At 51.9% G+C, this 24,141-nt stretch overlaps 1 protein-coding gene across 1 annotated transcript in view; it reads right to left on the bottom strand.

The window, feature by feature from the left end:
• The window catches only part of NUAK1 (NUAK family kinase 1), a 73,880-nt gene that overhangs the window by 22,873 nt on the left and 26,866 nt on the right, over positions 1-24,141 (bottom strand). The window contains exons 2-3 of the mRNA XM_062202981.1: positions 19,849-19,969; positions 2,298-2,449 (exon numbers count right to left, since the gene is read on the bottom strand). Coding sequence (XP_062058965.1) covers positions 2,298-2,449; positions 19,849-19,969 — 273 coding nt within the window. The remainder of the gene's footprint in view (positions 1-2,297; positions 2,450-19,848; positions 19,970-24,141) is intronic.

The following is a 24,141-nucleotide window of genomic DNA, read 5'->3' as shown; positions in this document are numbered from 1 at the left end:
CTTATTTTAAAGGCAGAGCAACAGACAGAGGAAGTCACTCCCTAAATGGCCTCAAACAGCAACAGCTACACCGGGCCAAAGCCAGGAGCTAGGAACTCCAGCCGGGTCTCCCACATGGGTGGCCGGGGCCAAAACACTGGGGTCATCCTGCTCTGCTGCCCTCCCAGGCGCATGAGCAGGCAGGTGTCCAGGAAGTGGAGCAGCAGGACTGGAACCTGCACTCCGCTATGGGATACCGGTGTCGCAAGCAGCAGTTTAACCTGCTGTGCCACAGCGCCCGCCCCAGATGGCCGGTTTTATAACACGATGGACTAGGGCTCTTCGAGGTCCATTCAAGCAGATTGCAAGTGTTCACACCCTTCAGAGAATGAAAATACAGTCTGTGGGGCTTCATGGTAGCATCCGGTGATTAAATACAAAACACTGTGCTACCTGCACCATGAATGCCTTTTGTGAAAGCAAAGAACAGTCAGAGAATGCTCACAGAGGTGCAGGGTTCTGGGTTGGAAGAACCATTTTCTGATGACCCGCTGTGGCACTCGGAGTTGAACAGAACAGTTAACAAGCCAGAAGGCCTCACAGCGCAATGATCTGTCCTGAAGACGACTCTGTTTTGGATGGCATGTTGGATTCATGTCTTATCGCCCTCCAAGGGAGCGACCGGGACAGGTAAGGTGTGGCAGTTCTGGGCACAAGTCGGAATGCAATGGAAATCCTGGCTGAAATGATGACCACCACGACACCGGCTGTGACGTGGCTGGGAACGGCCTGTTTCCTGGCCTCCTGTGGAGACCAAGGGCAGCTACACTGAGGCTGTTCAAAGCACGTCCCATTAGGTGTGATGCAATGCAAGGCGTGTGTACTAGGGAAGGACACTTGAGCACAGAAATCAGGGTACCCTGAGCACAGAAATCAGCACTAGACCTTCCAGCCAGTAACTCCACTTGGACAACCTCCTTATATGAAAGCTAAAAGGAGAGGAAACTATCATGTATAAGGATGTCGATCATGATTTATAACAATCGGAAATGAGAAACAGCCTAACCGTGCAACAATCAACAATAACGGAGAATTTTTATAGAGCACAGGAAACCATCTGGATTGAAGTATCAAAAGGAAAAAAGCAAGACACAAACTATATAAAACTAAATGCAGTCAAGTACCCTAACTGCATCCTGGTGGGAAAACTATCCAAATAAAACCTGGGGGGAGGGGCAGTGCTGTGGTGTAGCAGGTAAAGCTGCCGCCTGCAGTGCCAGCATCCCATATGGGCACCGGTGCGAGTCCCGGATACCCCACTTCCTTTTTTTTAACAGGCAGAGTGGACAGCGAGAAAGAGAGAGACAGAGAGAAAGGTCTTCCTTTTTGCCGTTGGTTCACCCTCCAATGGCTGCTGCGGCCGGCGCATCACGCTGATCCGAAGCCAGGAGCCAGGTGCTTCTCCTGGTCTCCCATGCGGGTGCAGGGCCCAAGGGCTTGGGCCATCCTCCACTACACTCCTGGGCCACAGCAGAGAGCTGGACTGGAAGAGGAGCAACTGGGACAGAATCCGGCGCCCCGACTGGGACTAGAACCCGGTGTGCCAGAGCCGCAGGTAGGCAGAGCCGTGGTGCCAGCCAATACTCCACTTCCAATCCAGCTCTCTGCTATGGCCTGGGAAAGCAGTAGAAGATGGCCCAGATCCTTGGACCCTGCACCCGTGTGGAAGACCCGGAGGAAACTCCTGGCTCCTGGCTTTGGATTGGTGCAGCTCTGGCCATTGCAGCCCTTTGAGGAGTGAACCAGCAGATGGAAGACCTTTCTCTCTGTGCCTCTCTTTCTCTGTGTATAACTCTGCCTTTCAAATAAATAAATCCTTTTTTTAAAAAAAAAAGTTTAAAAACACACAAATAAAACCCGGGGTCCTGTTGATAGTGATTATGAATACTGGTATCCCAGGACTGACAGATGCGCCACAGTTGTATACGATGTTGATACAAGCGGAACGGAGTGAGGTGCACACGTGGCAACTCACTGCCTTTGAAACTTTTCTGTAAATCTAAAACCACTCAAACTGAAAAGTTTAAATTAAAAAAATAAACATGAAGAGGAGGAAGAAGACTAGAAGGAAACAAGCAAGAACGTCACCAGCGGCCGACCCTGGCTTCTGGAATTGTGAGTAGCGGTGACTTCCCTCCCCATGGTTTATCAGTGCTCCGTGTATCCCACAGCATACAGGTGCCACTCTCGGAACAGAACAGAGGAGTCGCCCGGAGCCACAGGAGCCCCGGCGGCCACAGCTGCAGGCAGGTGCCTACCTTGTGACAGTAGTGCACCGCGGAGACGATCTGCCGGAAGAAGTGCCTGGTCTCCCTGTCGCTCAGGCGTCGCCGCTCGCTGATATAATCGTACAGCTCCCCTTTGCTGGCGTACTCCATGATGATCACAATCTTGTCTTTGTTCTCAAACACTGCGGAGGGAACAGCCGTAAACAAATGCCCTGTCCGTCCAACGGGCTTGCTTAGGACTAGAGAGGGAGTGAGAGGTGGAGATGTCACGGAGTGGGGAGCGAGCAGCCACCCGCTGGCTGGGACACGGGGAGGCTCGTTGGATGCGCGAGCACTGGGGTGGGTTCCCGGCCAGGTGGACAGCAGCATTGTTGTTCTTGTTCCAGGACACGCCTTTGTAACGTAAGGGACCCCGCTCCCTTCACCAGGATCATTTCCCATCAGAACGGCTCTCCTGTAGACAGGATCACAGATAATAGGACGCAACGACCATGTAGCAACCATCCACCAGAGACCAGGTCCCTGAACCACCTCCAAGAGTTACCTGGACGCCCAGGTGGGAGCCCAATCTTGTCATCTCTTTGCTCCTAACTTCCCAGGCTTCTCAGCTCACTCAAAATAAAACTCGCAGTTCCTAAGGTGGCAGCCCCCCAAGCTCTGCACGATCCCACTGCCCTTCTCAGCCCTGTTATACATCCGTTCTGGGTGTCATTCATTCCGTCTCCTGGATGTTCACTCAGAAATCCCAGGGCATGTGGCAGGGGCTCAGCAGATATTTATTAAACAAGTGAACGCAAACGTTGCGAATGCATTCTGGATAAAACAGTAATTACGCAGCACCTACTGTGCACCAGGCTCGCGGAAGGTTTGGAGCACCTGCCTGCTACTACTAACTAAATCTTGCCAAAAACTAGCAAGGGAATAGCTATAATTTTACCACTAGTAAAATGAGAAAACGGAGGCGCTGGGGGGTAAGAAACTAGCACAGCCTGCCATCAGGCAGTTGGCTCCAACGAGCGAGAACAGAACCACGAGACGAGAAGCCCTCCCAAAGAGCTGGCTAGGATCAGCTCGCCTCTGGTGCCCAGCGCCGACAGGGAACCGTCCACAGCCAGTTGTCTCGCTGGGGTCCCCTGACGCCCTCCAGCTGGGATCCTTGCCTCCAGCCCCAGTCACTCCTCACTCAGCCTCCACATGGCCACAGACACGGCTGCCCACAGTGCTTGCAAGTGCTTCGCTCCCGGACTCTGACAGTGAGGTTCATGGTCAGGGTTCCAGGCAGACTCCCGGCAGCCACACCATGAGGAGGGGAGGCCACCAGGACGAGCTCTAGGTCCCCTGGCACCACCGCAGCCAAAGCCTCTCCACTGCTACCTGTTCCATACTCGGGCCTTTCACCCGAGATGTCCTTTGAGCGAAAACAACGCCAATGCTAACTGTATGGAAATCCTTTGCTTGGCAAACCTTCGCGGGAACACGGGGCGCTCCCTGAATGGCCCCTATCTGCCTCTCGCCATCTCATCAGCCTCCCAGGACGCCCCTGCTGCAGACCTGGGGCTTGCTCCCCACCTGCAGGCTCCTCCGGCTGCCTTGAGCACCACCTGTCTCACCTGCCAGGCATGCTCCGACTCATCAGGCAAAACCGTACTCAGCTGTGGCTTCCACGTGGCCTCTCGCTCATCAATACTTGCCCTCTGCAGCACTTTCAAACTGTGGGGATTTATCTGCCGGTTTACATACCCACTTCCTCTATGTGGAAGGAGGGGACTAAAGAAAAAAAACCTGTCATTTTGGGAAGCAGATATTCCCAAGTAGGATTCCTACAGCTGCCTCATATTGGCTCTGTGACTCGGAGGAAGTGTCTTGCCCTCTCTGTTGTCTTTTAGTCAACTATGTAGATAACATGAGTACGTTCAGAACCACAGGGAGGCCATGTTCAAAGCTTAGAGCAAAGCCAGCACTTAGGAATTATTATTACTGGTGTCTGTATTATTGGGCCTCCAGGGCCTACCACCGAGCCACATTCATTGAGCAACTGAGTTGAGCTGAGTTGAGCTGTCCTCCCACGCCTTGTTCCTGGCTGCTAGAAGCCCAGGCCCCTCCAGCTCCTTGTTGGCTCCTTCAAGTCCGGCCAAACCTCGCTGATAAAGTGGAGGGGGGCGAAGGAGGGTAGGGAGGAGGAGGAGGAGAGAACAGCCAGATAAAGTTGGCTGCTCCCGCGTCTGCTGGCCTCTGTGTGCCCCTGAGGCTCTGGCTCCCGCCAGCACTTCGGCCTGTTGTACGCTTTTCATTGACAATCAGCTTTGGGAACTGGAAAAGCTGCCTCGCGATGCATGGCTCACGCTCCCAAAGTGAGGGCGTGATGTGCCCGGTTTTCTAATTTTAAAGTAGGGAGGAGGCAGGAGCGGGGAAAGTACTTTGACAGGAGAATAAACAAGCAGCCCCACACCAGAGCCTTGAGTGGCGACGAGACATGGGCCCCTTGCCCCTGGCAGACCGCGGGGCCTCTTCAGCGCCGGCATTCTTCTCTCTGCAACTGGCTGATTCGGTATCAAGCAGACATAAATGCAATTCAGTGTGATTCAGTTCCATAGGCCAAACAGTTCCCTAGGCAGCTTCATCAATAGTCCGGCTGGCTCTCTCTCAGAGACACACCCCGAGTCCATCCGCCTAGGCTCCACCTCCCTGGCCACCCCGGCCCCCATCCTCTCTGGTGGCCCTGCTGACTGCCTTAGGAGGTAACGGAGGACTCACTCCACGTGCATGCTCCCTGCAACACCAGTCCTGCAAGACACCCTGGAGAAAAGCAGGTTCCATGATCAGACACCGGTAGAATGCTTGGGAAGTGCTCCCACCTCATGGCCCGTGGAGAACCTGGTCTCCTTAGACTTCTGCTGGCTGATTTGGTCCCTTCAGTATTCCTACTGATACCCAGAATGCCTCAGGAATCATTCTGGGGAACACTGGATGAATGAGTGATAGCTGAGGGTTAAGACTGGCCCCTCACTGTCACAGGCAGTGCTGGTGGGCAGCCAGGTCTGGAGAACTAACATGGCCCAAGTCCTGACTATGACCTTAGAGTAGCTAAATGCAAGCAGGAGTTCTAGGCCCAGCGCATCAGTGATACAACAAGGAGGCTCTGCCGTGTTACAGGTGATGTGCCTGGAGCCCTTAGCAAAAGCAACACATAGCGAAGGCCTGCTACGTGCAAGCATCATGCTGCTATGTATTCTGCATGGATTGTGTCCTGTGGGTTTGATCCTACGGGTATCTTCATTTTATAGATGAGCCCTGGCTATAGCAATAACCACAGCGATTGCCATGGCTACAGAGAGCACAGGGCAGATCCGGGACTGGGCCCCGGCTGTCTGACTGCTGACTCTGAGCTCATAGCCACTGTTATTACTCTTCATATAAGAAGACCCTGAAATGCCACTGTCCGCGGGAGGCAGGTGCAGGGGACTGGGAGAGCTTGCGGGTCAGTGCCGGCAGCACGGGGGCCTCGGCCCATGCTTGATGAACAACAGCTACCCTCCCAGTGACTCCACCTGCCTCTTCGGCAGCTCTGGTGAGACAGAAGCCTGCTGGGCTCCTGGCCAGTCTCTCTCTGTAAAACACGCTGTGGCTGCTGCAGACTCACGCTGTCTAGTATTGTTCCAGTATAGCCAGGACTTATAACATATAAGAGCAAGGCCTTGGGAATTTGTCCTGAGCAATGGCCGGTTTCCGCACCCTCGGCCCACGGCTCCATGCCCACAGTTAAGGTCACTATCGAGAGGTGACAGGAACGTTCCCCGGCCTTTCTTCTGGTAAAACGGGCTGCCTCCCCTGGGCACTTTTACAACCAGTTATTTATAAGCCCAGAAATCTTGTCTGTGTTTATGTTATTAGTCACCAAGCAAAAGCTTATTTTCCACCAGTTGGGAAGGGTTTCCTTTCTGAAAAATGAAAGCCTCTGTCTCTTGGCCAGACGGTTTTACCCAGAAGCCCAGTGGCTCCAGGATGGTAAGAAAAACTCTGGTCCTTGCCATGCCAGGCCTACCCGGAAAATGAAAACCTGAAATAGAAACTTGGCTCAGCCAGAGCCAGTCCACAGCACTGGGAGGCCAGGTCCATGGGGTGCAGAGCCTGCTCTTTAGTATAGCAACAACAGAGTCTGATAAAGCACCTACTGTGTGATGGCCCTGGGGACTGACAGAAGACTTGAGCAGGTTTTAAAGGACGAAAGGCAGGCCAGGTAGAAGGAGAAAGAGGACAGAGCAGAGTAGAAACAGGAGCACTGCCAACAGCTGGCCGGTGCCTGGGAATCAAGAGGGGAAGAGAAAAAAAGAAAAAAAAAAAAAAAACGAGAGCTATGATAAAACACTGAGGCCTTGAATGCCCACAGCAGCAACTGCAGGGCAGTCACCCAGCGAGCAGACATTGCCAAGAACAATGGGAGAGATGTGAATGAGCAGCCAGGATCCTGGCCCTGTGAGTCCAGGGCTCACTGCACCCCAGGACACCTGTCAGCCAGAGCTCTCTCCTTCCCTACTGCGGAGTTAGTATCTACTGAACTGCTGTATGCCATGAGTGAAAACATTCAGTCTTCACAACGACCCTATGAAACCAGCACAGGTTAACTGTCCTAGATCTGAAATGCTGGGGATCAGAAATGTTTCCGACTTGGGATTTTGAAATACAAAAGTACTTCAAAGAGTTTATAGAAAAATGGAACTTTAGGATACGTTTACGGGGTGAGCGTTGGGGGTGCAGCAGGTGCCCACATCCCATAACAGAGTGCTTGGGTTTGAGTCTGATACAGCCTCCTGCTAATGTGCAGCCTGGCTCAAGCGCATGGCTCCCTGCCACTCACATGGGAGAGCTGCATGGAGTTCCAGGCTCCTACCTTCAGCTATTGCAGGCATTTGGGAGTGAACCAGCAGATGAAAGACTCTCTCTCTCTCTCTTTCTCCTTTTCAAATAAATAAATAAATCTTGATAAAAAAAAATTAGTTGGTTTTGTTGCCAAAAAATCCATGCAGTTATTTCACAATACATATTTTCCACACACTTGGTGAAGAACCCCTGTACTGCATATATGTAGTGAGATTGCTTCGGGATAGGACCCACGTGTAAACACGAAATTCACTTACATTTCAGATAAACTTTTTTTAAAAAGATTTATTTTCATTTGAAAGAGAGTTGAAGAGAGAGGTAGAGATAGAGAGAGAGAGAGAGTGAGAGAGAGAGAGAGGTCTTCCATCTGCTGGTTCACTCCCAAAATGGCTGCAACAGCCAGAGCTGAGCCAATCCAAAGCCAGGGACCAGGGGCTTCCTCCGGGTCCCCAGCCGGGATGCAGAAGCCCATGGACTTGGGCCATCCTGTGCTATTTTCCCAGGTGCTTTAGCAGGGTGCTCAATCAGAAGTGGAGCAGCCAGGACTCGAACTAGCACCCATATGGGATGCTGGCGCTGCACACAGGGGCTTTAACCAGCTACGCCACAGCACTGGCCCCTCATAGAACCCTTATAAACACATCCTAAAGGTAATTTTCTATGATACTTTTAATGATTTAGCACATGAAACAGAGTTTTGTGTTATGTAACTTTTCACTGTGCTGTCACTCAAAAAAGTCTTGTGTTTTGGAGCAAAAGATGTTGAGAGGCGGGATATTCAACCTCACCAATGGTATTTCCACTTCATAACCAACAAGCCAGCACCCATATCAAGAAACAACACTGCCTGAACCCCTTAATCAAAACCCCCTTGTATCCTCTTCCCATTACCATCTCCCCAAGGACATACAGAAGCCAAGATCCTGAATGTGACAAACATAAGCCAAAGTCACAGATGAGTTTTGCCAACTTTGGGTTTCAAACAAAATGGAGTCAGGTCGTATATATTCTTTTGCGTCTGGCTTCATCAGCCCAGCAATGTTTGTGAGGCTAGACCACATCACTCCACCTAGTCCAAGACTGTTCTCTCTTGATGCTGTAGCCTTCTCCATCATGTGACTGTATCGTGGCTTACTGATCCACTCTACCGTTGGTAGACACTTGGGTTGTTCTCATCAGGGAGTCATTCAGAACAATGTCGCTGTGCATGTCTTTTGAGGCACATCTGTGTGCACTGCTGTTGGGTAGATATTCAGAAAGGACTGGAGCCCAAATCTATGCAAATGAAAGCTTAGGTTCCTGCCCCAACTCTCCACCACCCTCCTCCACCATCTTTACTCTCCTTGCATTTTATTCAATAAAGGTTCTCCTTCACTACATAGGGCAAACCTCATTGCCTTTCCTCTCAATTTTTTTAACTAAAGATTTCTTCGGGTTCATTGAAAAACACAGTGACAGACAGGGGGAGACAGCAAGCCAGAGAAAGAAAGGTCTTTCATCCGCTGGCTCACTCTCCAAATCTCCAAAGGGCAGTAAAGCCAGAGTTGGGCCAGGCCACTCACAACTCCATCCGGGTCTCCCACCTTGGTGGCAGGGGCCCTCTTCCACTGCCTTCCCAGGTGCACTAGCAGGAAGCTGGATCAGAAGCAGAAGAGCCAGGACTCGGATGTCAATGTCACAAGCTAAAGTTAACCTCCTATGCCAACGCCAACCCCACGTCTCCTTCTGAAACCGTGCTTTGACAAGCCTCTCTGAAGCACTTTGCTACGCATTAGAGTGAGTTAAGATGCAGGTGAAAGCCAGGTCTTGGCCCTTAAGGAGGTGCTAGAGACACCTAGTGAGTGTGTGTAAACTAATCCAAGAGCCAAGCTATGTCACATACACTGGGAGTGCCTAGGGGGTAGGGCAGAAAGACCCGTGAGGTGAGCCTGATTGGGCCTGAAAAGGATCCTGGAGAAAACAGGCATGGACCTCAGCCAACCCCAAGTGGCCTGGCTCCACCACCACCCAAAGTCCACAGAAGAGCTTTCCTTCCTCCCAGACACCAACTCGGATTGTGCTTCTTGTTTTCTGTTTATTTTTCCATTTCAAGGGAGAGTGGGATTGGTTGCTGTGGCAACAGCTCCTTCTCCAAATTAATCCTGCATTTCATCAGATGTTCGGTTTGACGATCCAGCTCTGCCTTCTGATCGTCTGGCTTTCACAACCACCCTAATTACCCAACTCCTAACAGCTCCCTCCTGCTGCCCTCGAGGTTCATAACACAACTTGTCTAACTCGAGAAAATGTGTGTTATAAAAACAGCACTCCGGCCTGGGAGAAACACTGATGAGTGAGGAGATCTTGGGATTTTAAGCAGCCCCTGGCCATCCTGGAGCCAAATACACCAGACCATTCAGGAGGAAAGTGGGATGAGAGGGGAAGAGTGGAGGGATCAGTTTACAGGATGCTCCGGGAAGAGAAGGTTCTGGAACAGAGAGGATGTCCTGCAGTGGAAATTGAGGATATCTCTCTAGCTTACATGTAACCTTCAGGGAGGAAAACTAACTTGTTGGTTTTAAACAAAAAGGCCAAAAGCTTAGGAGAGGACCAGGCCGAACTCTGCATGCCTCTGCCTTCGATCAACTCCATCTCCTAAATTAGCTCCGGGATGTTGCCAATCCTTCCACGCAGAAGCACGCTTGTGACTGTCTCAGATCTCAGACGGAAGGAGCGTTCCACTCCCCAGGGGCTGCTCTTTTATTGAGGTCAGGAAGACCCTCCCAGAAAGGGGCTTCATTCTCCTTCCAATATGGAAGCGTCTTCCCAGAAAACCGTCTGCACCCCACTGAGCTGGCTGCGTCGACTCAAGATCCAGTCTTCACAAACTTCCTCCCTGAAACGAACCTTCAGATCCCATGTGGGCTTGTGGCTGTGGCTTCACCCAGTGGCCCTCTGATCTCTTGAGCAGGAAGGCCCAGGGCAGTGAGGGTGAGCAGAGCTAATTGGATGGGCAGCTCCCACACTGCCAGGGACCTGGTCAGAGGTGAGTCAGTGTGTTTCCTGGCTTGGACAAAGAGAGGCTTTTTAGTTCACGCATTGTCTTTCCTCAAACCAAACTCTTTCTGAATGTTGACTGGCATTGCCAAGGGGAACCACAGCCAACCAGGCCACCCACTGCCAGCACGGAGGGCAGAAGAACTGGTAAGGAGGAGCAGAAGCTACCCGTGGAAGGGGGGACGCCAAAGGCTTGCCGAGAACCACCTGTTCCTGCCAAGCTTACTAGTGCTGTTCCGGGACCCTAGGAAGGCGGAGGACAGGGCCGGGACAGAGAGAAGAGTTGCATGGGAAAAGGGACTCGAAGGCACTGAGCTGGACCACACATCAGACTCCACCCTTCTCCAGGCAGCTCCATGGAAACCAAGCAGAGGCCTCAGGGGGAAACGGACTCCATCACCTACCACCGTATCCTCATGACGGGCCCTGCAGCCTCCCTGACCACGCCCCCTGGTGCTCCGGCTCAGCCTTTGGGTCACGTGCACATTCACAGCTCTGAATCTGAGAGCCCTGGCCATCAGTCAGAAGCTCCCACAACCACTCCAGGCAGAGCCTTTGCCACGGGGGCCCCCGTCGCCCTTACCAGCTCCCCAGGGTGGGAAAGCCGGGGCTGTGGTTAGCACACCATATCTCGTCAGTCTTGAATTCCAGTCTGCCTCATCGGGCAACACGGGGCAGATCCGGCCTCTGCTACTTGGGAGCCAAGCAGGTGAGCCTGGCAAGCGAGCCAGCCCTTCTGTGCTTCGGGGTCTTCATCCAAGAGAGCTCAGCCCCTGCCTGTGTCCTGTGCCTGTGTCATAGCACACAGCACCGTGTGTGCTGTTACGTCAGGCAGCGAGGCTGCGCTTGGGGAAGGAGAATGCATGTGGGCAAGCCTGGAGCAAAAGCCAGGGCTGTGGAGATGTACAGGCAGCCCTGACACGTGCACTGCACTTGTGCCCTCGAGGTATACCTGCGCGTGACGGAAGGGGCTAACAGCACGTCCCGGGCAGCCAACCGACGTTCAAAGGCATCACAAGACCCACCCCCAAGGCCAAAGGGAAGGCAAGCCTGGCTGTCTCAACGAGGGTCTGTTGTCCTCCCTGGCTCTGTTCAAAGTGTGTGTGGCGACCTCAAAGCCGTCCCTACCCGGTGAGCTCACTGGGCAGGTGGGGGCGTGGCCTGGCAGTTATCCCATCACCTGGGGCCCCTACATCCTCTATCCTAGAGCTTGGTTTCAGGGCCCAGCTCCGCTTCCTCCTAAGGTGCACACCGGGAAGCAGCAGGTGACGGCTCAAATACTTGGGATCCCTGCTACTCACACCGGGCACCTGGACTGAGTTCCCACCAACTGGCTTCAGCCTGGCCTAGACCTGGCTGTGGTAGGCAATTGCGGAGTAAACCAGAGAATGGGAGCACTTTCTCTCTTCTCTCTCTCTCTCTCTGGCTCTCAAACAAACAAAATAATAAAAAAAAATTAATAAATCACAGGTGGGAGAGGGAAGCACAGTGTCCTAAATTGAAAAATCCTGGAATGTGCCATTTGCAAGTCAGAGCTCATCTGACCCAACCAGGTTTTCAGCACACAAATCCCTCCTGGTGGGTACGGCCATTGTCTTGCCTGAACCCTTCCTAAAACCACACTGTTCACCGCCTAAGCAAATCAGGGGAGCCATCCCAGTCCAATTTAAAAGACCCTATACTAAACAGCAACAAGGTTCTTTTTAAAAAAAAAAAAAATAGTTGCAAGTACAAGTGTTATTATTTAAGGCACTAGAAAATACTGAATTCCAGGAAGCCCAGTAGGGTGAGGCAGGACAGCCAGGGAGTAGCGTTGGTTTTTAGTTGTTTTATTTCTAATCTCCAGCCTCTAGAAAAATGGCTTGGCTGTAATCAAATGAAAACAATGCAAGTAATCCCCGCGAAGGTCAAACGGCTGATTTAGTAGGAGACCCACTGGAAGCGTGGCTGCACGGACTCAGAGCTGCAGAGCTGGGTCACATGCCTGGTGCTGCGCCCCTCACAGGGTGTCTTTCAGGTGCTACTGGTGAATCTGGCAGCAAAGGGGGCACGTGAAAACACCCCGCAACCTGCTGCCTCGCAGGGCACCACGTCGCCAAGTTCTGCGTGCCCTAGGAAGGCAGCCACCAAGTGGCCGCGGCAGTAAACCAAGCTCACAAGTGTCCCTCAGGGCTCCTGGGTGACGGCTGCCGGGCACACATGCTCCTCTGGAATGCACCGATGACAGGTCTCCAGGGCGGGGCTCAGCCCCTCCAGGAGGCAGGTGAGGACCCCGTTTCTCGGCCTGCATAATTCAGTTGGAAGCCTTTGGTGCTGAAGCCCAGGCCTCAGGATATCCCAACGTGCATCCCACGTTCAGAGTCCCTCATCCGGGCAACTGGGCGTCAACCTCCTCCTCCACCACCTCCCAATGGAAGTCTCTGTTCCCGCCAGGAAGGGCAGCTCACTGACCCCTAAATATCACATCAGCAATAATCGATACCATTTATTGAGCACGTCACCGGAACGGTGCCTAGCAATTTTATCTATGAGCTCGTCGAATCCTACACCCTCATCTGTAGCAGCTAGCTGTCTGCCCCATTTTATACCTAAGGAAACTGGGCCTCAGAAAGCTTGATCCCATCCAAACCTAGCTGGACCGCAAATTAGACATGCACTCTTCTAGAACAGTACCTGGAACATAAGGGCTCAATATATCTTTGTAAAATCATAAATGACTAAGCGAGAAAATGAATGAATGAATGGGTGAGACCAAGGACCTTATTAGTTCAATTCAGCCACTCTCCAAGCCTTCAAAACTGCTTAAGGCAGGACCTGCTTCTAACGTCTTCCTGCCTGAGAACCCTGGATTTGCACCACTGAGCCTGAGACGAGAAAGAACCACGTCCACTGCAGGTGTCCCAAAGAATCGCTCCGGCTCCGGCTTCCACCCTTCTAGAGGGAGGTTCCCGGGCTGCGTGGCTCTCAAACGTTGAGAGTGGATGGGAGTCTGTGGGAGGGCGGACCTCACTCCCAGAGCTTCTGATCGGGAGGTGCCTGTAGGGTCCCGAGAGTGTCGCTGCTGCTGGTCCTGAGCCCCTCTTTCAAACCCCTCACTGGGCAACAGGGGCCAGCCCTTCTCAAGGTGGGGTATTTTCCCAGGACTGGGGCCGGAGCAGCAACACTCACTGAGCCCCAGACCTCTTCTGAATTCCGAGGAACCATCCAGCACAAGCCCCTTGGCCCAGGCCACAAGCTGGGAGGTCCCGCTACCAGTACCCAGGATGGGCCACGGCTTTTCCAGAATACACCGGCTTTTGATGTCTCCTTTGCTCCCCCGGGTTTTCAGAGCAGTGGTTTTCACCAGCAGGCATGAGTGACAGCCCATTCCATAGCAGGGCTACGGAAGCCTCAGGAGGCACCGGGCAATTTGAAACAGTGACGTGGGAGGGGCCTCTAACCGAGAGCAGACACATCAGGGTAGGAATCCAGAAAGAAGTTGAGAACACAGGTTCCCTTCCGTCTTCTCGTGGGCAAACAGGTTCCAAACTCACAGGGCAGGGCATGAAATCCATACGCTTATCAGGGGAGGCGCGTTTGTTTCATCCTGTTGGGTCTAAGTTTGAGAAACTCTTCCAAAAGGCAAGAGATCACGGCTCACAGCGGCTCCATGGGCTTCCCCCTCTGCCCCAGAAGGCTGGGCTCACCCTTACCTACGGCAGCAGAAGTGATGAGAGGGGCTGGACTGTCCTGAATGTCACAATGCACAGGGCCAGGAAGAAGGGTTTCCAGGAACCCTGACAAGGAAGGCACAGGCAGAACCCGGCCCCCACACCCCCACCCTTGTGCTGTCCCAGCCAGGATTGCAGCAGATGGGAAGCCCAGGCTCCCTGGAGGGCTGTGCAGCACGGATGTCCCATCACTGGGCTTTCACAGATCCCCCAGGCTTTCAAAGGGGAACCACGGGTGAGACAAGGTGCCTTTGATGTTTGAAATCAGAGCCTCAAGCAAAAAGCAGTTTTCTCTCTTCCATCCTAGGCAACCAAGTTGAAAGGGCGGCCACTTCCTTTTCAGCTGTTTTCCCCATCTTGTCAGTTACCTCCCCGATGAGCGAGTGGAAGGCCTTTGACTGGAAACAGGGGTCCAGCTCTGATGCCAGGGACTTCTTTCTCTTCTCTTGATTAGGTTACCCCTGGCCTCACACCTTAGGAAGTCTCTGTGCACCCTCTTTGATTGACTTGGCATTGCAAGCTGGTTACGGTTTGTGTTTGCAGAGCTGACAAATTTGAGGGCTAATCCCCTTCACCCACGGGTCACCAGAGGACTTAACCCCAGGGTCTGGCTCAAGAAAGACACAGGAGAACTGAGATTTGCTGAAGAGCGGAGCTGACGCAATGAAGTGACAACTTCGATGCGCCTGCGGGGATCGGGAATTCTACATACATAACTTGGATTTCCATGGTGTTCTGCAGTCGGAGTTGACCGCATTGGGGTCCCAGCGCTCTTCCCGAGATGCTAGCAGAGATGTTTGTTAAAACACCTACAAGGCCTGCAGTTAAAGTGTCGGACCTGTAAGACAGCCACCTCTATGGCAGCCTGGCATTCTCTGTATCACAGGGTCCAGAATCCCTCTCTCTTTTCTGTAGATGGAGAATGTTAGTCATCGGAGCAGGGGCTCCAGGTATCACTGCCCGGGTGCAACTCTCAGAGCCGCCACCTGTCAGTCGGTGAAACCGTGGAACCGGCTTTGCCTCTACGCTGAACTTCCCTGCCGTAAGATAGGGATGATGCTAACAGTTCATATTTCATATACATACACAAGGAGTAAATGAGGTCACACAAGGGTAGTCACAAAGTGCACCGAAAAAACGCAATTAAGGAGTGGATGTTTGGCACCGTGGTGAAGATGCCACTTGAGATGCCCACAGCCCACATTCATGTGCTTGGGTTTGAGTCCTGACTCCACTGCACCCCCAGAGGCAGCTCAAGCACTGGCTCTGGCTCCCGATCCTAGCTTCCTGCTGACGCAGACCCTGGGAGGCGGTGCTGCCAGCCCCAGGGGTTGGGTCCGTGCCACCCATGTGGAAGACTGCACTGAGTGACGGCTTCCTGGCTTTGCTCCCGACATTGTGGGCCTTTAGCGAGTGGACCAGCAGATAGCAGCATGTCCATTTTCTCTTTCTAACTCTCAAATAAACAGTTTTCTTTAAAACCACGTACCCAGAACTCAGTGAGCTCAAAAATCCGTGGAGGTCCCTCCCTGACCACCGTTTTGTTGGCTCTGTGTCTCATCTCCTTGACTCTCAAAACCAAGAGAGACAAGAGCTCGGTTTCCTGGTCCTCATATTCCCAGTGCCTAGAAGAGAGCCTGGCACACAGTAGGCACTTAATCAGTGCTTTTTCAATGGAACCAGTATTCCAGCATCCGCAGTTAGTGCAGTCCTACACGGTACCTTCCCCTCATGGGGATCCGAAGTCCGTGAGCACATTTTTGCTTTGTCATGTTGCTGGTGCTGTGGCTGCCGATGTGGCTTTTTTTAAGCCACAAAGATCCTTGCTGAAGAAGAAGTTCTAAAGTTCTTTAATCGCTTCTAGTCACTTGGCCGATATCCAAACAGCCACTTAGGCACGGAGGCACCGATTTCTCACTACACAAATGAATGCGTGTCTTCACTCAGCGAAGGCTGCTGCTCAATCTGTCACCAATCAGCACCCAGGGAGAAACGCCCCACCTCTTCTGTGAGTGGCGGGGAGACCAGCCAATGAACTCACAGACTCGGGCCCCACCTCCCGGTCACTGCTACGCCCCGCACTGGGCAGGGACAGCAAGGTCAAGATAGAAAGGGCCCAGGCTGAGATGGGCTGCAGAGTTGGCAAAACAAGACAGGAGATCAGGAACACAGGGCTGTGGCACGGCAGTAGGGGGGAAAGAAGTGCGGATGGGGGATCTGTGTGTCAGAGCCACCGCGGGCAATGGCTCCCAGCACAAGGAGCAAGACTGCAGACCCCCAACAATGCAAGCTGAAGCCCTTTCCCCTGGCACCTTAGAGGGTGGTCCCATGTGTTACAGCGGTAATCAAGTTTGAAGGAAGCTATCAGCATGAGCCCTAATCCAATATGATCATTTTCTTTATGAAATTTGCACATGGAAATGTAGAAGACAGACATTGACAAGCCAAGGAAAAAAGGCCGGCACCCTCCTTGGCCATCACCTTGATCTCCCAGACTTACATCCTCTGGAATTAGGAGGAAATAAATTCCCGATGCTTCAGCTGCTAGGCTCCGGTACTAGGTCACAGCAGCTCCAGCAAACAAACCCACCCAGCAAGTCGTCAACCTCCAGGAGCCTCAGTTTCTAGAACCACAAAATGGGAACCCCAGGCTTGCCCGCTTCCATCTGCTGTGGGGACCAAGGAGGCTGCGTGTGGAAGAGCATCGTCCCCTGTGAAGGGCTCTACAGGCGGCGTCGGGATTTCGAACCCCACTCGCCGAGCTGGGTCTGGGGGTCCTGGGCAGCAATGCAATCAGGTCACGGGACCTGGGAACTGTGGGTCCCAGGGAGAGGTTAAGTCGTGCACTCCTGGTCCCCTGGGAGGGGTGGGGAGCTGCCCTCCTCCACAGTTATTTAGTGGCTGTGGGAGGAACAGAACTTGCGTGGGAGACGGGAAAGGGAACAGAACAGAAACTGGAGATCTCTAAGAAATTAAAAGCACACACACACAAAAAGACCACGTTTAAGTCCCTGGGAGTTTTCTCTACAGAAAGAGCAGCTTTGGTCTGGAAGGTGCTCTGCAGGTCACAGAACCCTTGAGGGCAGTGAATCTGCTTCCACCTGCTGGGGCCGAGACCCCCTCTGAGAGTCTGATGAAAGCTTTGCTCCCCCTCTCAAGGAAAAAAAAAAAAATGCCCCGTGCACAGAACACCTAAAATATCATATCCCCACATCGTCCTAGTGCCTTCCCCAGCCATGAACATGCTCTGTGTCTCCAGTGTTTGCTATTTACTTAGCGTGACTCAAGAACTAGATTTTACGTTGTTTTAACGTAAATCTCTGCCTGTGGCTCATAGCCTCTTGATTGGACTGTGTGGTCAGACTACCCCGGGAGTCACAGATCCCCTGGAAATGTCCTCGTCCATGGACCTGAGTTCAAGGACCACAAGCGATGAATAGAGGATGCTCCCAACTGTTGTCATTGTTGAGCTCACCAGGTACAGGCACCGTGTCATTGAATCCTATCAGCAATGCTGTGAGAGCGGTAGAACGCCATCCCATTTCACAGGTGCAGTTGTTAAGGCTCACCATCTTGCCCAGGGTCTCTTGTCCAGGCCATGGTGGAGAATTTGAGACCACACCCAAGACGGTTCAATGTGAGAACCCAAACTCTTGCCTGACTCCCTGACACCCACTCTAAGGATTGCATGAATGGAGGCCCAAGAGCCTTCCCAAGGCCTTGAGGGCAATTATTTGAACTTCCATTGGACACCCACTTGACCCTGGTCACTGGAATATTCTTCCACTAAGGTTCATCTCGGACCTTCTTCGATTTTCCATTTGTCTTGCTGGGTTTCCAAGGCCAAAAAGGGCCTGGTGCTGACCAAGGAGTCAGATTTCTCCACTCTGCCTCCCTGACGTCCCCACGCATAGCCATGTCTCACCAAGCATGGGATCCGCTCTGGTCCATGCTGGGTAGGCTGCTGTGGTAACCAGGTCACATGGAGCAAAAACTCTCCTGCATTGGTATCTCTACTCACTTTGGACATCTAGACATTCTCCCAGGCACCAGGCATAGTCAGATTTGCTTAACCGGCCTGCAATTCTACTTTGGCCAATTCTTCCCTAAAATGTCTCCTTCAGGGTCCAGGCTGGCTGCCATAAATCTCCATGGAAACCTCCAACCCCAGGCCTCCATGGTTCCCAAATGTGCGGCTTACATGTCTACTTAATGCCTTTTCCACACCCGGCCTCGAGTTTGGGATCTGTATCATATTCATCTGTAAACCTCTAGCCTCAATGAGCAGAGTATCCAACAGGAAACAGACAACTCGGGAGACCAATGGTTCTCAAACTTGCTCAACTACAAATTACTGGGCTCCACCCCCCCACCCCACCCCCCAAGTCATCCAGTCTGCAAGCCCTGGGTGAGGCCCAAGAATCCACATTTCTAATACTCTCAAGGGATGCTGGTGCTACTGGCAGAGGGACTGCTCTTTGAGAAGTCAATGCAAGAAACGTCTGTGGAATGAATACATGATAGAATGAATCAAACATCTCCCTGAAAAATCCTATCCCCCAAGGGCTCCAAAAATGAGCTTTAGAAAGGTCAGGACAAAAGCTAAGAGGTTATCAATATTTACTCCTAGATAAAAAGCAAAAATAGAAGGGGGAGTGGAGAATGGCAAAATAGACCAGGGAACCAAAAGAAAGGAAACTGAAAATATCAGAAAAGTGGTAGGGTCCCCATCTGACCTCCTTTTAACCCTATCTAATAACTTCTTATGGTCAGACCAGAAATAAAAAGTAGATTTATCTTTCTCACTCCATTATATACAGAAAAGGAAAAAAAAAAAAAGAATTCTGGGGAAACACTTTGAGTCAGTAAGTGCAAAACTAGGAATTTTTCATAAGAAAGTAATCAAAATGGACATCAAAATGATGCCCAAGGAAGGTCCCAGAAGCTCTGTTTATAATGACAAGAAATTTGGAACACTTAAGTGTTGGGCAAAAGACTAGATTCAACAAACTATGGTAGGTCTACAAATGAAATACTATCATCTTTTACAATGTTTTCACAAGGCTTATTTATTGACATTGGAAGAGAGGTATGATACAACAAATGAAAAAAAAAAAGCAAAAAAAAAAAAACCTGTTTAAATAGTATAATCCAACTTTGGCTACAAATCACATATAGATATAAAGAAATAGATTAAAAACAGATATGGATGGAGAGCTATTTACCACACTGGGATAAACAGAACAGAAATTATTTTTTAATTTTAACTTTTGTATTTCACTCATTTCTGTAATAAACACATATTGCTTGTATAATTTCTTTACAAGATAGTTAAAAAAAAAATTATAGGCCGGGGATGGGAGTGGTCATACTTTCCACTTCTTGCCAGGAAGGACTGTAGAGCTGAATGGGAGCTCGAGCATTTTTATAAGCGTTTCTCAACACTGCCACTTAACCAACTCCAGCTTGGACTCCCCTTGCAAAGCACCAGCTACACGGAACTCCTTTCTGGTGCTTCCTGCACCTGCTCTGAGCGAACTCTAAGAGCCTGACTTTGAGCAATTCACACCAGCATCGAAACCATCAGTGGTGGGGAATGACTTTATAACAGATCCGCTGTTCCGGGGTCACCCAGGGAAACTGCCATTCTTCAGAAACCGGGGCTGTCGCACGGACTGGCTTTCAATCAGGTGGGTCGCTTAGCAACCACCAAGGAACTGGGGAGACGGAATAAGACACCCACCAGAGATGTTTTATAACCGAAATGAGCTGCGCTACGTGTGTCTGGTCGCGTTCAAGGTAACCAAATAGGAGATAACACCCAGCTATTTTTGCATCATGAGGAAAAATACTTGGCTCCCGCTCAGAAGGGCAATTACCTAAAAGTCTTGGCAAGCTCCATGGTATGAGAAATGGTAACTGATACGGAGGTGGGAAAAAAACAAGAAATCACTGACCTTCATAAATACTGATGATATGAGGATGGTTGAGGGATGACATGATCTCAATCTCTCGTCTGATGTGAACCATGTCTTGGTCATCCTTAATTTTGTCCTTACGAATGGATTTTATAGCCACCTATAAAGTCAGGAAATGAAATGTTACTCAGAGAGCTAAACAGATGCAAATCAGCCATTGGGGGAGTGCGGGAAAACAAATACAGATGTTACTTGTTGGCAGGACCCACCAGAACCAAAACAAAGCTTCGAAATGCCCCCTGTCATGTCTTTCATTTACAGCAGAAACACCCTGCTCCTAGCAACAGAAAACATCAGGGTTTAGCAGCCTGGCCTTCGGTTTGGTTTTGTTTTTGCTTGTTTGTTTATTTGTTGTCAATAAGACACAGGCTGCTTAACACGGCCAGATTCTAAGAATCGGATCCTTTGAGGAAAGACAAAAGGGGAGCTTGGTTTTCAGGGTGTTGATGATTCAACGAGGTCAGGTGGAGTTTGCACTTCTCGGCCCCACGGTGCAGCCCTGACTCTCCGATCGGTGCAGCCCTGACTCTCCGATCGACGCGCCCATGTGGCCAGTGCCAACGCCAGCGCTGCCTCCAACCTCGCGCTTGAAGACCCCAGCCCTCAACGCCTTTACACAACTGCTCGGCAGCCGGATCCCTCCTGCACACCTCCACTTCGATGGCGCGCGATGTGACAAGAAGAAGGCTCTTCCAGAGGCAACCAGGGTCAAACGAGGCAGTGACACAGCCAGTCCCCCCGCCCGGCCCCCATACATTCCAAAACTCCATGCCAACTGCTGTCTGTGGATCCGAACCGTAGAGAATTGCCGGGGCCAGCACACAGAGCCATGATTCCAAAGACACACATAAATCAAGGCATCAAGCGACAACAGGAATCCAATAAGGAAAAATATGTTGGCCCATGGAGTCGTCTTTGCTCATAAACAAGTTGGTTGCTAATTTAATCCACCTTGGCTCTAAGGGGGGCAAAAACCCCTTGGGGCAGGGGTTTTTGCTCAGACAACCTGCTTTGTCCCCTCCCTGCCTGGTCCTCTTGTGACCTCAACTCTCACCTGTATCACGCTTTTCTAGATGAAAGGCAGCTAAATCCATCCCTTGGATTATAAAGGCACAAGGCTATCTGGAGAGAAACATACCCTTCCTATCAGCAGCCCATGGCCACACCTTGACCATCACACGGTCAACTGGTCAACCGCAGCCGGAATGGAGTCTCACCAGACAGCATCCACAACTCCTAACTGTGCCAGCTCTCCATTGAGCTGGCAGACAAAAGCATCTGAAACACAAGGGGACTACAAACACTTTGTGGGAAATGGAACTGAATGGTAAGTTTATTTGTGTACAGGAAAATCTGAGATGTATCTATATTTTTTTTATAATGTCCATTTTCTGTGACCGTTTTGAAGACACCCTCATATGCATGAACTTCAAAAATTTTGCACCCAAAGCAGCTAACTTTTTAATTTCATTTTTCCACAAACTTTCTGAAGTGCCCTTGCAGGTGACAGGAACCAGACCACAGAAGTGGGAGTGGAATTGGGTCGGGAAGAGAGAGACCACCAAGTTAAGAAACCCTGCCAAGAAAGGATGATTTTAAGAGGATTTCAGGTCTCTTGGACATCCTAGCTCCGTGCATAATTCAGGAATGGAGAGAGCAGTGGATGTGGAACACACAGGCCCTCCGGCAGGCCCCGCCCTTCCTCAGACCGTGGGCGGGCACGCAGACAAGGCAGGAGTCGCCTGATCCTTGCAGCTTCACGGCCCCTTTGCGAGCAGCCCGCTGCCAGGCTCAGAGCTGCCCCAGGACCTCCCGACAGCGCCGTGCGGGTTGCACACGGAGAGCCGCTGCTCTCGGCTGACGTCAAACGTGACAGATCTGAGCGGGAGGCTGTCTGTCGTCTGCGGAAAGCCTGCAGTCCCGGGAGCTGCTTCTTGGCGGAAGCAGACAGCGAACACACACAGGCCGGGGAGGATGTGGGTGGCTGTTGGACCCACTCCTGCATTCCTCCATAAACTCAAGACGGGCCAAGGGTGGAAGCCTCCCCTCTGATTATGCAGCAAGCTCAACTTGGCCTCAGGAAGGCCCCATTGTCAGACTGCAGTAAGAATAAAATCTTTTCACCGTTGGGGTGGTGACATTCTCTGGGTGGGCAGGGGAGAAAAGCAGCCGGTTCCTCTGCGAGAGATGGAGGGTCCCAGGGACACCTGCCAGGGCACGCTGGCAGCCCAGGCTGAGAAGGGAAAGTGCCCAGATCCTAATGAAACCCCACTGGGTGCCGGCGACCTCGCAGGGCTCCATCCAGGAGGACAACCTCGGCAGCTGGCCCTCCACAAAAACTGCCCACTTCCTACACCGCGTGTGCCCCTGACAGTGTGAAAGACAGCTCAGCTCGTGAGGAGACAACACCAGACCTCCTGCAGAACTAAGCCGCTGTCAAGGCCGGAGGGATGACAGCCCTGCTCCGAGGTCATGGTCAAGAAAATATCCACCAGGGTAACCCTAACAGGCAGCATCCACCAAGCCCTTCATTGCAGTCCCACACTAAGTGTGTTACACACCCTGGCTCTTTGCACCTTTCTCTCCATCAGCACTTCCACTTCCTCACACCTCCTAAGACAGACCCAGCCACTCCCCTCCTACCCCCTTCCCATCTCATCTTCTGCAGTAGCTGCGATGATCTTTCTTCTCGAAGCATCTACTGCACATTCAGCCTGCGTGTGCAGGATGCAGTGAGCTCAGGGCTGTTGTCACATAATGAAAGGCTGCTAAGAAATCATGGAGCTTTGCAAAGGTAGCTCCTGTATGACCGTGTGCTTCCCGAGATAAACTGAGCCCGTGCACAGAGAGGCAGCATTGCACAGTGGTTGGGAGCCTGGCTTTGAGGCCTGGCTAAAGCTATTCTCCAGCTGTGTGAGCCTTGGACAGGTTCCGTCACACCTGTGCACCAGTCTCCACATTTTGCGAGGAGAGAAATCATAGGAGCTGCCTTGTGGGTCTCTGGGAAGGTTACACCTGGGCCAGGGTAGCTGTTCAGTAACTGTCAGCCATTTGGAACCCAGAGCATCCCATGGGTAGAACCTTGCTCCGCCTTTCTTCCTTGGAGACAAACTTGAGCCCCCTCTGGCTCCCCTAAGGCACAGCAAGTGGGGGTCTTGAGATGGAAGATCACGTTTGTTCTCAAAGTACACAAAGCCTAAAGGAATATCCACCCCGGGTCTGTAAGTCCTAATCGCTTCGGAAACATCTTGATGCTCTGACAGCCGGGCCTACCACCACGACCACGTCCAAGGGCAGGCGGCGGGATGCAAGACTGGGACCCAGAAAAGCAACCCCCAGACCAGCCTCTCCCCCCATCTCCTTAGCACTGCCCATTCAACAGAACAGAGCGTGCTAAAATGTTGAAAATTCAGTCTTTTTATGAATCCTGACTTGCCTACCATGTCCCAGGCCCAATGCTGGGGCCACACAAGACTCTGCCCCAACCTTAAAAGAGGACAGGAGGGGAGGGGGGAAGAGGGGGAGCTTAAGCAATAAACTGAAATTACCCCAATTATTATATAATTACCCTTATGGCCAGGGGCTACCAAAGAAGGCACAGACATGCCCGGCATTACAGAGGATGCCTCCTGCCCAGATTCTCTCAATCCACACAGCGAGCAGCAAAAGCAGAGCTAAGGACAGAGCCCAGCAGGAAGATGACCACATGTCTGAGTCACACAGCCTCCTGCCCCCCCGCCCCCCAATCCCCGGAATTCCTTCCTGTGCACATCGGAACACGCAGGACTCAGGTGTCTGAGCCCGACACGGCGCTCAGCCACTTTCATAATGTTCCCAAGTCTAGACGGCACTGTGTGCCTTATAAAACCGTCTGCTTTTCAATAAGGCCACCCTACAGTTTAATGTTTAAAACTTACTGGGCAGCGGGCTTGGCCGCCGACCTGCGAATCCTGCGCTGTGGTGCCTGCCTGTTTAAGAGGCACGCTCAGCCCAGCCAATTCCCACGTCTTGCTAAATCTCAGAGGCCTGGCCTCCTCTCTGTGGTTGCCAGTTATGGGGGAGGTTTTTTTGGTTGTTTTTTTTTGGGGGGGGGGGCAGTCACCAAAAACCACCTGTTCTGCAGCCTGCCTCCACAGGGGCCACTGCGTGTCGGGGACACGCCCAGGTTCCCCAGCTGGGTGGCGACCCAGGCTAGCCCAGACCTCACAAGTCACTGTGTCTCCGTCTTTACAATGGACTTAGCGAGTCCTACCTCTTGGCGGTTGTTATGAG

Source organism: Lepus europaeus, chromosome 10, assembly GCF_033115175.1.
Source record: "Lepus europaeus isolate LE1 chromosome 10, mLepTim1.pri, whole genome shotgun sequence".
Lineage (NCBI taxonomy): Eukaryota > Metazoa > Chordata > Mammalia > Lagomorpha > Leporidae > Lepus > Lepus europaeus.
This window is presented reverse-complemented; position numbering and strand designations above follow the sequence as displayed.